Source organism: Solenopsis invicta, chromosome 4 (assembly GCF_016802725.1).
Source record: "Solenopsis invicta isolate M01_SB chromosome 4, UNIL_Sinv_3.0, whole genome shotgun sequence".
NCBI lineage: Eukaryota > Metazoa > Arthropoda > Insecta > Hymenoptera > Formicidae > Solenopsis > Solenopsis invicta.
In genome coordinates, this window is record NC_052667.1 from 6,427,159 (window position 1) to 6,443,398 (window position 16,240).

At 37.2% G+C, this 16,240-nt stretch overlaps 1 protein-coding gene across 3 annotated transcripts in view; it reads left to right on the top strand.

The window, feature by feature from the left end:
• LOC105196259 overlaps positions 1–16,240 on the top strand; it is a 155,190-nt gene that overhangs the window by 60,760 nt on the left and 78,190 nt on the right. For all 3 annotated transcript variants that reach the window (XM_026136895.2, XM_039448590.1, XM_039448591.1), the window contains 2 exons: positions 6,158–6,300; positions 8,070–8,413. In XM_026136895.2, coding sequence (XP_025992680.2) covers positions 6,158–6,300; positions 8,070–8,413 — 487 coding nt within the window. The remainder of the gene's footprint in view (positions 1–6,157; positions 6,301–8,069; positions 8,414–16,240) is intronic.

Genomic DNA, 16,240 nt, shown 5'->3' on the forward strand with positions numbered 1-16,240 from the left:
CAGCAGTGTACACACTTCTTTAATTGAAACAAATATTTTTTCTTTTTTTACTCGAAGAAACTTTTCTCTCGGTGTAGTCGGTGACCGCTGATTTTATTGTCTGCCGGGTCCGTTCATACACACCGTTGCCTTTTATTAAACTCAAACTGGTTTCTACACATTTCGTCTTTATTTCGTACCTTGCGCGCTGCGGGTAAAATTTTTATCAGAGTAATTGTGACGATCTCGCGGTGACTTTCCGCTTTTGATGTGTCAAAGTGCAATGCACAATTATATCAATCCCGTTTTCATCCGTGTGTTTCCACCGCTATCCCTTTAATATTTTCATGCTCCAACGAGTTTACACGCGTTACAACCCTGGTGTCTTTATATTTTACCGATTTTTTTTCACATTTTTCTGCGCGCGCAGCGGGAGTATTTCCTTTGTTCTTATGATTATTATTTTATTCTTCGGTTATTTATTACCGCGCAATTCCGACAAATGATATCGCGGTCTACATTCTATCTCCGTAGCGTTTTTTTGATCTTGTTTTATCCGTTTTCATGGCTGTTCTTTATTGCGTTCTTTTTGTACAGTTTCGAGGATCTCGTTTCCTCCTTTAAAATTTTTCTAACTACAAATCCGCAAATGTGTACGCGCGCGCGTGTGTGTGTGTGTGTGTGCGTGGCTCGGAGGCGTTTTAGCTCTGAGTGAATTCCTTTTTAAAATTTGCCAGTAGAGTTTTCGACTTACATTTACGCGAATCAACAACATTATTTCACGCTAAATGCGAAAAGAATTCAGTCCGTTACGTCGTTTCGTAACACGTAATGCGCAACATGGGTAGCAAAGTGATCAATAATCGCACAAAGAAGCGGAATACAAAACGAATAATGATACCGTCCCGTAGGTCTTAAGCTCTTCGATTCGGGATAATCTCTTAAGAACTTTTGTTTTTGCCCTCGACGAGAATGACGTGACTTTGTTCGCTGTATTTTCCACAATGACGCAGCTCCGTGAGACGTCCGTCGTGTCATTACGGATACGTTCTTGTTGGATCTCATCCCCTGGATAGCGTTCAGGCGCCTGTTCGAACCGCAGAAAATTGAGACGTAGATTACCGTCGACCGAAGCGACCGTCAGGCAGTATCATTAGCAACAGCGCGGGCATTGAAATTCGGTTTGACGGAAATTGGGTAACGTGACCACCGTCGTGCCATTAAATGCCGGCTCGCGGTGTGTAGCTTTGCGTGCTATGCCAAATGTCGCGGAGAATGCCGCACTCGATAAACGATGGCGACGTGGAAGCAGCACGGGCATAACAATGTTTCCGATAGCGTTATCGTCACGAGAGATTCTCGCTGCAATTTTGATCCCTGAGATTCTCGCGTGATACGTTTCCTCGTTATTTTCTCGGTATTTGTTATTTACAGCGCATATAAAAAGTAAAGCGTCAATTTAATGATTTTATTTCGACATTATGGCGACCTTGAATTTGCAAAATTAAACGTTTCTCAAATTTATCTGTTAATAAAATTACAGAAAAATTTAAACAAATTTCTTTTTTTTTTGTAATTATTGTAATACGAAATTACTTTCTCAATCATTGCTGATACTTAGGAGGAAAAGTAGAGGTAGTAGGAAGATACTTTTAATAATCTTTTTAATAATCTCTCTAAATACTTCTTTAATAATTCCTTAGAATTATGATACTCTTGGGATTGTACTCTTAGTAGATTGTATTTTATATATTAACACAGAGAAAGGTGATGTATCTTCGATTATTTCAACATTTTTCATTCTGTAAGTTCTATTTTGGTCTAAAATACAAAAAACAATTCTAAAATTTTCTTTTAAATACCGATACATAAACTTTTTTGAAGATTTAATTGTTATTTTTCTTTTTTAATATCAGAAAAAAAATGAATTTTAGTCAAAAGTACAGCATAATGTATCTCTGATCAGTATACATAAAAAATGTGTATAAAGGGAAGCTAAGATATTTGCATATTTTTATATTTATATATTTTTAACGTATTTTATATTATATGAAGTTACAAATACTATCAAGATCGAAAGTATTAAATTTTGAATAAATTTTTCTAGATAACTACTTAACAATTCAAATAACTACTAGACAATTCAAATATAGGTAAGAAAAAATATACATTCAATACTTCATGAGATTAAGAAAACTTTTTAAACTATAATACTCACTTCATATATACTCATACAACAAAAATAAAGTTTTCTCTTGTATCTTTTTCAAAACTGTACCTTGATTTTTACCTTTGCTTTATCCTTTTCAAAGTATAATATTTATTACTAGTTAAAAGCACGTTCGCTCATTTTCTATATTTATTAATTTTATAAATTGTAAGTTGAGATTGACAATATTGAACTTTAAACTTCTCTGTATAACGATTTAACAATATAGACAATTGAAATATAAGACAGAATATATATATAACACTTTGATATTTAGAAAATTTTTTAAATTACCTAATTTTGTCTATACTCGAACAATAAATATGTTCTTTATAAAAATTTTAGATTCGTCATAAAGCAGTTTGATTTAACTATATATTTTTACTTTCACAAATGTTCAATAAAGGATTTTACACAATAAAATGGTCAAAGGAACATTACCTTCCTCTACGTTAACACGCGTTTAATTACATCGATCTATAATTACGATTTGTATACATTTTTAAATATTTTTCCAAACTTTACAATCGATTTTTTGAATATATAATAATTTTTCTTTAAAATTATAATATTTACTGCCTACATCGACATTAATGACGTTTTTGAATATTTAAACGTTAAAGTTCTACGAATTCGTGAAAATCATTTCAATCTTAAATGATACGTAACGATTGGGATTGTCAACCTATATTTCAACAGAAGTAAGAACATCAAAAACGTTCTAAGCAATTTCCGACTCGGAGCGTAGTCAACTGTTTTGTCACCCGACACGATTTACTTGAGAGATTTTATTTTCATCTTGTCAACACGTCTACTCTAGAAAATAGAACGTTTTGCTATTTCCGTGTAGGATACGTGGTGCATCGCTCGGAGGATCTGTGAATTTCAACTTTAAGGCCACCGAAAGAGGTAGAATTTCCGTTTGCGCTTCTAAAATTAAATTGGACGAGTCCTTTTTATTTCCCACCCGAGCTTTACCTCCTATTCAGGCCTTCTATTCGCGCTCCTTATTTCGGACGTCCAGTATCCGTAACATAGTGAGAAACGGCGGGGCCTTCTGGTGCGCCTTTGTAAAGCCTCAAGCAGCTTTTAATTACGCGGAAGTTACGGGACGGCGCGCTTCGCGCGAGCGAGCGGTTACTTCGCTGCCCGTCGCCGTCTTCTCGTTGAGAAATTTAATTAATCGGATATCGGGTCTCGCCGCTTGTCAAAAGTCCCTTATCGGGCTCTGTGTCGCCGTGATTCCACGCCCTTCGTTCGTTCGCCTTCGTATTGTCGTTCGGATTTCTCGACAGATTGCGGACACCCGTACACGACATCGTCCGCCCGGCTTGTTCCGCTTGAAGCGATATCGATAACGCCGCTATCTTGGCGGCCGCCACGAAATGACGGGGAGCCACCTTCGGCACGAAATATCTCGGCATTATGGCAATCTGTTGTACCCTCGTTGTATCCGTTTTCTTTGAATGGACAACTTTGTCACGTACACTCGTGTGGAACTTCCGTCCCTTTCGTCCCCCTCGGGCAACACAGATGTGTCTCTGTAATATATACATGATTTGACGAGGATCGATTTTACGGTTTCCGGTTCCGTTATTTATTAGAAATGTGCGAACTGTTATCTGGTAAGATTCGATTCGATTCGGGTTCGAATCTTTCTCGAATTATTCGAAAATTTCGAATTATTCGGAAATTTCGAATTATTCGAAACATTTTGAATTCAAGTGGTTTTGAATACGAATCACATATACTGACAATCTCATAAAGTCACATTTAAAATGACTTTATACAATCAATATTATTTTAGAAATCTTGTTATCTTATTATTTACTCTATAAACTTTGTGGAGTGATACGTCATTCTAAAAGAGTGAAAATTGAGCTTGTGCAATTTTTCAAGTGAACTTTTACTCTATGAGATTTAAAGAGTAGGAGAGAGTTGCTAAATTTATGAATTAAAGTAATTAAAAATATAAGGAATTATTAATTAAAAAATATAATATCTGTTTCACTAATAATTTATCGAAAAGCGGTCAAATATTCAATAATTAATAAATAATCATGGAACGATAAGAGCATTGAAATAAAACTGGCTTGAATTTATCTTTGTAATTGACATACTTTTACATATGTCAATTACAAAGATAAATTCAAGCCAGTTTTATTTCAATGTTCTAACCGTTTCATAATTATTTATTAATTATTGAATGTTTGACCGCTTTTCGATAAATTTCATAACAATTACTAGTTTTACTATTATCATTTATCAATCTTACATTAGTATTATTTCTTTATAATAAAATTTTGTGGTGATACGAATTAGGAAACTTGATATAGTTTATAAAAATTTCGAATTAATTTTTATAATAATTTTGAACATGTATATACAATGAATGTAAAATATTCTACAACAAGCTTTCTATTACGAAAATATAATAATTCAAAATTAAATTGTATAATCCGTTACTATCGGCTATACAGTTGATGAAAAATTTACATCACATGTTACTCGATTTTCTAAAATACTGACAGCATACCGAAAATAAAATGAAACCTGTTAAATTTTTGTCTACATTACTTATTTCTTATTTCCTTTTTATTTTTGTTATCAAATGTTGCTTATATGAAATAAAAACGTGAAATATTGAATCAATACGCTTTAAGAGACCAACGCACATCCGGCAACTTTCTCTTACATATTAAGATTCAATCTAACAAGACTTAGGTTGTTCGTTAAAAGTTATATCTTGACAATTCGAGTAAAATTTTGCCGATTCGTTTGAAATTCGAGCAACGAAATGTAATTCGATTCGGCGCACAAAAAAAACCCTCGACTCGCGCATCTCTATTATTTACCGTCCGCGTTCTCTCATTTCTATTCTCTGTAATGTAAAGTGAAAATCACGTTCTCGAAAAGGAAACTGCAAGGCGCTGCATGATAAATCGAGTTAGCATCAAACGAATTATCCGATTACCGTTGCAGTACGTCATGGAAATTTTCGCGTGCGACGCGAGACTGCTGATGATTTTATTAAAATTTTAATCGTCGCAGTAACTGCAAAGGATTTCATGGTACATTGAATCATATCGGCGCGCATCATCTTGTTTTTACACGGAACTAAGAATCCTGGTGCCGGCGACGTTACACGAGTACGATAATCCTCGCGCTCTGCATAAATACACGAGATAAGGGGATAAAATTCTCTGTGTATCGCATGCAACTTCCCGTCCGTGGTATACGCGCGAGGGACCCGCCGCTCTCCCTGGGGACGTTTGTTTTAATATCAGCCCCGTATAAATCGGGATTGGAAGTTTAACGGCGCGTCCGCGTCGTTAAAGAGTCTTGAAACGAGCGCAAGGTAATTATGTCGCGGTCGGCCGCGATAGGGCAAACGGGAGAAGATTACGAGCACATTGAAGTTTCGTAATGGACCTCTCCCCGCCAACCCGTTCCTTCCCTCGTTCTCCGTCATCCCTCTTCGGGGGGGGGCACAGATAAAAATCGTAACGATCTGATAATGCGCGGTCGACGACCACCCTCCTCCTCCCGTAGAGCGATCTAATTATAACGACCCCGAGCGAGCCGCGGGTATTTGCATAGTGGATATTCATATCGCGTTATTAGATAAGTTGATTATTGATCGTCTCTCGATTATTTAGCCGACCCGATTCGAAATGCATAAAGCGAACGCGCGCGCGAAACGACCGAAAATGTCAATGGCAAACGGTAGTATTGCTCTTCCTCCGCCCGCGCCCGCTTAATATGCGCGCGCGCGCGCGCGCCATTTCGCCGCCTGTTTCTCGCCTGAAATGCAAAATTCACTATTCACTCAGCCAGTATTGTTTTATTTACTCCGAGACTCTCATTTTCACGAGTGATAATCGAGGCGCCGTCGAGTGATCTCTCTCTATCTCGACACCATTTTTCGCCCCGGATAACACGTACCGAGTCAAGGCATTTTTGTTTCAGCGACGGTCGACTGCTAGAGGGAGATCAAATATTGGCGATCGATGGGCAGCCCCTAGACTCGAACATCTCCCATGAGCAGGCGATCTCGATTCTTCAGAAGGCCCGTGGTCTGGTTGAGCTAGTCGTAGCAAGAAGCGCCCAAGGTAATTACAGCTTTCGCAATTACAAGCTGCGAGCGGAATTCGCTTACGCCGCCCCGGCGGGAGATGAGGTCTCCCGCCGTCTTCGATTTGCAAGGAAGACGACGCCGGGCGTGACACGATTGTTGTTACCCCGAATGTAATAGATTATTCTACAGGATATTAGACAATTTCGCTGCGTGAGACATTTGCATGATGATCCTAAACACCCGTGGAGATTGCAAAATTCGCTTCTCTTCCCCATCAAGGGCGCGCCGCGCCCTCGTCCTTGCAATTTTGTAATTTCCACAAAAGTAACGAGCGTTGCCTCTTGCTCGTGTAACAAGAAAGACGCAGGTCTAGGACTATTATAATGCGCCCCCGGCGATGCAACATTGTTCATGCCAGCGTAAATGTTTGTTTTCGTTGAATTTCTCACGCCGTGAGAGAGTTAAATTAGTTTCGTTAACTTTTTTTTTTGGCTTGGCTGCTGCATATGGAACAGGAAACTCGTGCTGGATTGTTCATGCGTGTGTACACGGTGCGAATAACGCAGTTGTTCCGTGAGAATATCACTTTTACCAATGTTAACTTTTATCACTTTATCCAATCAAGTTTTATAAATTGCGTTAACAATTTCGTAAAGTTAATCGGGATTCGGCATTCATTCTGTATCAATTCTTCCAACGCGTCGGTGCAGCGTATTCTGTTTTTATTAACTAATTTCTGAAAATTTAGATGCTAAAATCAACTTCCATAGAGTGTTAATTAGTAAAAGTTAAATGAGAAACTTCTATAAGCTCTTGGTCGACGAAAAAGTCCCGAGAGTCTACTTCAACATCAAACTAGAAATTATATATTAACGGTATGTATATAAACGTATTTTTTTCACAGCTTTAATTGAAGAATTTCGTATGAAAACCAAACGAGTACAATTTTTTTTTTTTTTTTCAAATTTGGGTTATGATGCCAATTCATTCTCGGTCAGTAGCGTTACATCGTGACGCAATATTATTCTGGCAAGAATCAAAATGAAAGTATAACTTTAAATAGCTAATAAATATAAAAAACCAAACGACTGCAGAGGTTTTTGATTTTATTTATTTTTTTTTAGATTTTTAAAAATATTAATATTTAGAGTCCGAATCTTTGTTAGTGTATGTTCAAAGAAAAATTATCATATGTATTTATGTAAAAACAAATATAAAAGATATTCCTTAAAAGAAATTTTTAAAAGTTTGTAATAAAAAGTGAAAAAATTGTTGTTTTATATTTTTAAATAATATCTCTTTTATCATTTAAAAAAAAATAAAATAAAATACTGTGTAAAATATTATTGAATTTTTTTCCTTTTTTTGGGGTTTCCTCAAAAAATTAATTGAAGTCCACAACTTTATTTTTATATCTCACTATATGTTCCGAGAAAAATAATCATATTTATACAATGAGCATTTTGAAGATAAGTTTTCGTTTCTTGAAAATTACATTTTTTTGGACTTGTTTGATGTTTGTAAGAAATTCTTCAATTGTACTTTAATGTCATTTTTTATGTCGCATTTTATATTCGGGAAACACTATGAGTTTTTTTTTTATTCAATGTTTTATGTACGTTTTGATTGACGTGTGAAATATTTTGGGACGGAGGAGAAAGTTCTGGTAGAAGTAACTTATCTGAGAAGCTGTAGCTTTGCGGTTATCACACTCCTCACTGGAGTATCCAGCGTCGACGTAGAGTACGTCGTGCTCGAAATGGTTAAATAACGGACGGAACGTTGTGTACTTGCTATTGACAGACGTTGGGAGCTCTTTGCCAACGGATGAATTGTCCGGTGGTTCGAGTTCGACAGCGGCCGCAGGAGCAGCGTCGTCCATCGTCGGCGGCGGCGGCGGTGCCGTTGCTGGGAACAACCAGACAAGCTCCGACAAGGATCAATCGGCGTCAGCATCGTCCACCGTCGTTACACCGGGACCGACCCCGAAGTCAAGCCAGCCGGCTAGCACCACTTCGGCGGCGACCCCGACGCCCACGAATACTCCAACACCTACGCCGACCTCGACACCGGTACCTGGAGGCTTCGTTATCGAAAGGAGCCCCTCCGCTGTCAGCGACGCCTCCAAGAGTGGCTCTGACATGGTGGTGAGTCGCCGCCCTTTTTTTTTCTTCCTTTCCAACCTCGACCCAAGCCGCGTTTCCTCGCCCTTTTCTTTTTTTAGACGGCTTCACTGTGACGCGTTGTTTATAACGCCATAATTAGCGACTACCTCGTAGATCTGTAACTTTACGGCATTGACGAGAGCGATGTCATGTCAGCGTTGCAGATCGAATCATAGAACGATCGTCAGTTGCGCATTTGCAATGTTTGCTTAATTAAAAATCTAGATAATTTTTTAGATATCTCGGACTGAAGTAGAAGTTACACAGAAAATAAGAACATTTTTGTTTTAAGAATGTTTTATTTTCAAAATTATTATCATAAATATTGAAATAATATTATACATTAACGTTAAATATTGCTTCCTTGAAGAAATCTGTACAATTTTATCAAGAAAATTTATATCTTCATTATTCGATAATAATTTTTCTGACTTGAGAGGAAAAAATATCGGATATAAAATAACAATGTCTTTAAGAATTAAAATGTTTTAATATTGTTATTATGTAAACAATCTTCAAATAACTATTAAAATAAAAATATAACAATTTGCTGAAATTTAAGATTATCAAGTTCTTTAAAGAAGATTAAATTATATAACAAGATTGTTTTATATATAAGCAAGAATATAATCTCTTGTTTACATTTGAAGCAATGTTAAATAAAATATATATAATTTTAATTCGATATTAATGTTTGATACTGATTTTTCTGTGTACATACAACAACAAAAAAAGAAAAAGAGAAAGCAATCTCGTCCAGCAATTTCTCGTTTACAGTCAACATACGCGGGTAATTTATATTGACGTATCCTTTCTTTGATCATTTTTCATCTCAGCAGTCGTGCTCTTTTCCCTTTGTTCTTTCCCCTCTTTTTGCTCGAACGGAGGAATCTTCCCTCTCGGTGGAGACTATTGTGCTGAATATTTCTCCACGTAAAAGGCTGTTCTTCATTGGCTCTTAATAAGCGCGCTCCCCCTCCCATCCACCCCCCCGTTTCTCCCTCGACAGCCTTCTTATTTTATCGTGCAGCTCATAACCAGGCTTTCAGACCCGAGATCACCTTATGCGGACAAGCCCCGCGTCTCCCTCGGCCTCGAGGGTGCTCCATCTCGAGAAAGAAATATTTGGAGTCGCTCGAGTGGTGACACGCCGATAAAATCCCGATCGATAACCCCGGCATAATTGGCCTCATTTGGACACCCTTCCACGGCGCCCCTTCGCCCCTCCCCCCTTCCTTTTTTTATCCCTCTTTTCTGCCCTCTGCCGCGATAATAGGAACAGCGGCTACGACGGAAATAGAATTATTGGTACAGCCTCGCTGGCATCTCGGAGGCAATAGTCTCGCCAATAATATTTATCTTGTATCTACGACGTCGAACGTCGCCGGCGTCGAGGGGGTATTTTTCTATGAAATGTTATTATTAATTTGGCGCCGTGTTTAAGGGAGGATTATACCCGGAGGATCTTTCTATTTGCCCGAGTGGTACTTTTCGAAATTTAATTAGAGAACCTAATGGATATATATCTCTCTCTGCTCTATAAAGATACTCCTAACTCTTCCTAATATCCAGTAATTTCATTAAACCCTCCGAAGGGCGCGGTATCTCACAAATACACGGGGATAATGTCATATAATGGGCGTTGCAGTGGGGAGACTGGCGATGGGTTTTCGCAGTTAGGTACCCTCCCTCCCCCTCAAAAAAAAAGTTTTAGGTAAAAAAGACGTAGAATCCTATGGTTACTAGACAAATTACCGGTAGGGCGAACCTCCGAGACGTGAGCTTTCGCCACGCTCGGCGCGGAGGGTGGACGAGAAAATACTATTCATTCCGGCTGACAAGCAGTGTTTTCAACGGTACATTAAAAACATATTAATGTATGCCACGCTCATTAATTATAACGAGTAATTAAAGTAATGTAATAACGCGTTACGCGCCGCGGAGCGTGTGTACATACTCGCTGAATATAAATTTCCAAAGGCAATTCTAAATAATTAATTGCCCGGTTTACGTTCGAAGCTATCGGTTTTCGAAGGGAGGGGGGGGGAGGGGGAGAGGACCTTCGATTGGCCTCTGAACGTCCGTGGCCATTTTTCCGGATTCCTCGACACTCGGTGTACCTATAGATCGAGAGTCGCTTTTCTTTTTTCTTCAATCGTAGATAAATTGGGCTCTCCCTCCCCCCCCCTCCCCCGCTTCCGCCCTCTTCCTATCTCTCTCTCTACCTGTCTTCGGGCGCGATAATAGGAACAAGCGGCGGCGGACGGTTGCGACGGAAATAGAATTATCGGTAAAGAGTTTCGCTGACGCCCTCCGGGCGCAATGCTGGCTCTCTCTTTCTCTCTTTCTCTCTCTCTCTCTCTTTCTCTCTCCGTAGAGGCCAGGTTTGCGTGATCTTTAAAATTTATCGTCCATTACCGGCGAGACACCGCGGAATCGTTTATCCCCGCGGCGATGCCATTTCGACGGAGCATTTAATCGTAACAAATTGACACTTCCCGCGCTCGTATTAGATCTATGGTCCCGTGCGCGCTTCCCCCGTGCTTTCGGCATCGCCCCTCCCCCCTCCCCCGCCTCGCCCCGCAATCAATTTTATCCGACGAAAATGGAACGGTTTTTACGAATTAACGCTTTTTCGCCGTTGCTCGAAGTTTACACACGGTACGTCGGTCGGGTGGCCGTGAGAGCGGCCCGTTTATACAAAAAGAAGTAACGAGAATTTAATTGGAATTTAGTACAAACCGGAGTTTCAGACATTGAAATCGAGTATGGCTCGGTATTTAATCGTTGTTTGATACGGCCCGGTGAAAAAGAAAAGAAAAGAAAAGAAACGCGACAATTACGAGAAAATACAATCGCGCGGTTCACGACGGCGATTTCTGATGTTTATCAGTTCGCAAAGCGCATCGATTTTATTCGACGGTAATAAACTCGCGGTCGAGTGTCGCATCGTCGCGCGCGTCATTACTGAGAGGATCCGTGTATCTCGAAAGATGACTTTTCTGTCGAAAACTTCTGAGAGCGTTCGATCGCGCACATCTGCCTGAACATTTATTTTCCTATTGCCATTAAGCAAATGTCATAATATCCGATTGATGGTACGTCGGTGATTTTCTCGGTGACATTGAGATAAGAATGGGATTACAGACAACTTCCGACGTTGTCAATGGAACTCGACGGAAAGGCGATCGATCGTAAAACTTTATTGCCGATTACGTGATTGCGCCGGCGCTCACCGCGGCATTATTTAATGCGGTATTTTTTTTCAGTCCTTTCCTAGTTCCTGGTAGAGATATTAAATCGCTCGATAATTGCAATGATTTATCAATCGGTCGCAATAACAGTGCATTGTACATTATTAAGTATCACATCTCAGAGTATTACCAAAACTTTTATAGATCGTTCTATTATTACGCGATTATCTGTGCAAAGTTTAAGCACAGTTCTCTTATTGGTTTATTTATTTTGTTTGCTCTCGATTCTTGTATAAAATTACGTTTTACAATGGTTATTTGCAATTTTGATGAGGAGACATTACGAATTAAATCGGATTTTTTACGTAAACTGTAATAAATATTCGTGCAAAGGTACATTTGAATTCACGTACTCGTTTGAAAGTTATTCACTTAAAACTGACAAAAACAGGGTCATTTTCGCTGCATAAATCAATATAAGTCAATTTTTTCGTTATTTTCTTTTTTGCAGCTAATTTCAGAGCCAAAATATGCCATTCGCAATCAAAACTTTTTGTTGTTGATTACGAAGAAAAAAGAATAATTCTAACAATAAGAAGAGAGAGAGAGAGAGAGAGAGAGAGAGTTTCCAGTTTCTAAATTTCAATAATTTATAGGGTTAAAATATCTTTAATTCTATTAAGTCTACACGAAAAGAAGAATTTTATTGAAGTATCTGAAAATTTATTTAAACACAGATTTGAAAATAATTTTGTTACATCGTCAAAATAATTATGACGCTCAACCTGGTTGCTAGAATGTTAAAACTTTTTGCAACATTGCGCATTATGCTCGAACGCATCATAATTAAGTTGATAATCCAACAAAATTATTTTTTTATTTATGGCCAGCAAAATTTATAAATATTTTAGCAAAATTAATCTTCCCGTGCATTAATATTAAATATTATTGCATTTAATGTATAATTTAAGCTACAAATGCGAAACATTTGTCTTATTGGCTCATAAATCTTGTATTTTTATGTTTAAATTTTTATTCCATTTTAAATTATAAATATAACAATACAGCGAAAAAGATACTTAAATATTTATTTGTGGGATATCAATTTTATCTCATTGCAATAAATCTTTACTTAAATATGGCGAAATAAAATTTTATTCCTAGCAAATAAATCAATTAATCAGATAAATATGAGATATATTCTACTGAGAATATTTCGTCATCACAATCAAATTTTTTTGTGACCAATAAATATCGAAAGAAACGTCATAAGTGACATTTACTATTATTTCAACTTTTTTCTCAATATAATATCTGCAGTAAAAGAGAATCTTTATAATTGACTCACTTTAAATTTCACAAAATGAATGCTTTTGTAAAATGTGCTTGTTAATATTTTTCTCAATAATATATTCTTATTAAATATCCTCGTCACATTCTAAAAATATACTTAAGAGATTACTTTCTCTCGATACTGTTAAAATTACGAATTTTTGGCAATTTTTTTTTAAAAAGAATAATGAATAAATTTTTATATTTACGAAAATAACATATTTTATTGATTAATGTGTAAAAAAAATAATTGTTTAATATGGTGTTGACTTATTTAAATTGATTTTTACTGTTCTCGGACCTTTCGATAAAACACTCCTCTAATTTTAGTGCTCTAAAATTCTATAAACGAAATTTAAGAACAAAGAATTACGTATCTATTATAGAATGATAATGTTATTAAAGCCTGACGATTCGGATTTCGAAATTTTATGAGAATCAAAAAATTATCGAATTAAAAAAAATTCAATTTTGTCGACAAATTTTTAATCTTCAAATGTTTATAAAAATTTTAAAAATGGCGACAGGTCATAGAAAATTGCATTTTACGCAAGTGAAAAATCGTGTTTTATTAAAAAAGATTGAAAATTGTTAATGTTATCGCGCTGAGACTTTTGAAAAACACGATTTCGCGTTTAAAGTTCGGCAAAGAAAATTCATATGAAGAATAATCGTGTTTTTGGAGCAATTTTTCACTTTTTTCCTCCCTTGTAGACGCTGCGAAGAATGATTTAAGATTTAAAAACTTTGACTTTTTGAAAGTCGAGAAGATATGCAATCTCTCAATTATTTACTATCAAAGAAATATATATAACTGACACTTTAAAGTTACACGAAGCGAGTAACCGCGCTAACTGTTTATTTAAATCGACGATGAAGCTCGAACCGCGGTCAATACTGCCTCCGTCGAAAGAACGGGAAGAATGAACAGCGTAAATACATTCCGCATTAACCGCGATTGATTATCGGGTTCACTTCTCCCACCGCCTTTGTGACTAAAGGAAAAGTGTTCCCGACGTCGCTACGTCAGGGAAACGGAGCTTCCGACGGGGCTTTGCTACTTATCCCAAAACTAATTTCGGTCTGCGAGGAATGATTATCGGATATACGAAAGTTCAGAGAATATCCTGCCAGAAGTCTTTAACGACGTTGACGTGACTCGAGTCCCGGAGTCCGACGTGCGTCTCGACCCGGAGCGAGTTTCCAGCTTCGCGATTCGGTAAACGCGCGTCCGGTCGCATGTTTGATCTTCCGCTGGTGTAAGTGTATGTACTCGTTGTACATGTGCACATACGCGCGCATATGCCGCGGGCACGCGTTTGCACGACACCCGCAATGTAAATCACTCTCGGCCTTGTCCCTCTGTCTCTCCGCCCGCCTCTCGACTCTCCGGCTCTCTCGTTCCGGTCCGCGGGAGCGCCGGAAGCTCCGCGGAACATCCGAGGCAACGTCCCCCGCGGTTGCGTGGCCGGGACGCTCTTTCGCCGTTTCCACACGTGGCGCGGGTCCTTGTTTGCGCGGTGCTCAATTACCGGATCATAAAACATTCATCGGATTCGCGTTTTAACGAGCCAATAACTCCGAGACGACCGACCGCGCAACTGGGAAAAAAAAAATGCTTTAATTAAATCCGGCCTGGAGATAAATTGTCCGATGTGCGCGTAAGTTGGAAGCCCGCGAAACGCACTCGAGCCAGCAAATTAAAAAAAAGAAAAACAAAAACTTTCCTTCCGATAACAATCAACAGTCTCCCTTCGGATATTTCAGAGTACTTATCTGCGAAAATGAACGGATTATCTCGCACACAATAAACGCGCAATAAATGAGAGTATGCTTTGTAAAGAGAAGCGAAGCTTGTGGCACAATTAAATCCCATTAATTTTTCGACAGTATCGCGATGCGCCGGGGATGTATGTGTATTCGCGCGGGCAGGCGTGCGATGAAAAATTGATCGAAAATCTTGGCCGCGACTCGCCGGAAATTACGGGCCATTGTAAGCGTCCTGTAAGAGCTATCGGAAATCGGAGCGTTAATATTAAATAGCTCGTTAATTGTGGCCGCGTGTACGATAACGAAGCAAACTCTAGAGAACCAATCAAATTTAATGACCTAACATGTTGCGGACAGAGATTAGTACGTTGCTTTTGCTTGTTCTATTGATTTTAGATAAATTACGAGTCATTGATTAAGGGAACATCGTTAGCGGTTTCATGATTTATGCGTGCATATGTTCGCTTCTAAATTATGAATTACTTTATTTATTGTACTTTTTTAAATCCATCTCTATTCTACGTTTGATAATTTTACAATTGAAAGGTTCTTTTTACAAGTCTATTTTTTTTTAAATCTAGATTATAGCATCGAATTATTAATCGTTAAATCATTTGTTTTATTTATCTTTAATTTGTTTTTATTCTAAATATATTTGACAATTTTACGATTGAAGGGTTTTCTACAAAAACCGGACAGATCTACTTAAAAAAATCTAGATAATGACGTCAAATCATTCTCTGTCAATAGCGTCACGTGGTGAACAATTTTGCTCCAGCAAGAATCAATCGGAAAACGGGAAATACAATTAATAGAAATAGACAATAGGTATAAAAATGTCTGCAAGAATTAAACAAATTTTCTATTCTTTTTAATGGTTTCTCCAAATATTAATCGCAGCTTAAAACTTTATTTGTATATCCATTATCCTAATTGTTCAGAGAAAAATTATCAAATTTACACAAGGATAAATACAAATATAAAGGGATATTTTCGTTAAGAACAATTTATACAAGCTTATAAATAAAAAGTGAAAAATTATTTTAAATAATATTTTCTTCTTTATCTTTACTGTTATTAATGTTAAATAAAATAAAAAAGACATATGCAAAATATCATGGGATAGACAGATATTAAATTTTCGCGAGAAAACCTCAAAATATATTAATTAAAATTTGTTTTTATATTTATTATTTGTCCGGAGAAAAATGATCATGTTTACACAAGAAATATAAATAGAAAGGGCTGTTTTTGTTAAGAGCAATTTATACGAACTTATAAATAAAAGGTGAAAAATTATTGCTTTAAATAATTTTTCTTCTTTATGTTTGCTGTTACTAATGTTAAATAAAATAAAAAAAAAGATATATATATATGCAAAGTATTATGGGATAAACAGATATTAAATAAAAATCTCGCGAGGAAACCTCCAAATATACTAATTAAAGCTCATAACTTCGTTCTTATATTTATTATACTTCCAGAAAAAAATATATCACATATTTATATAATT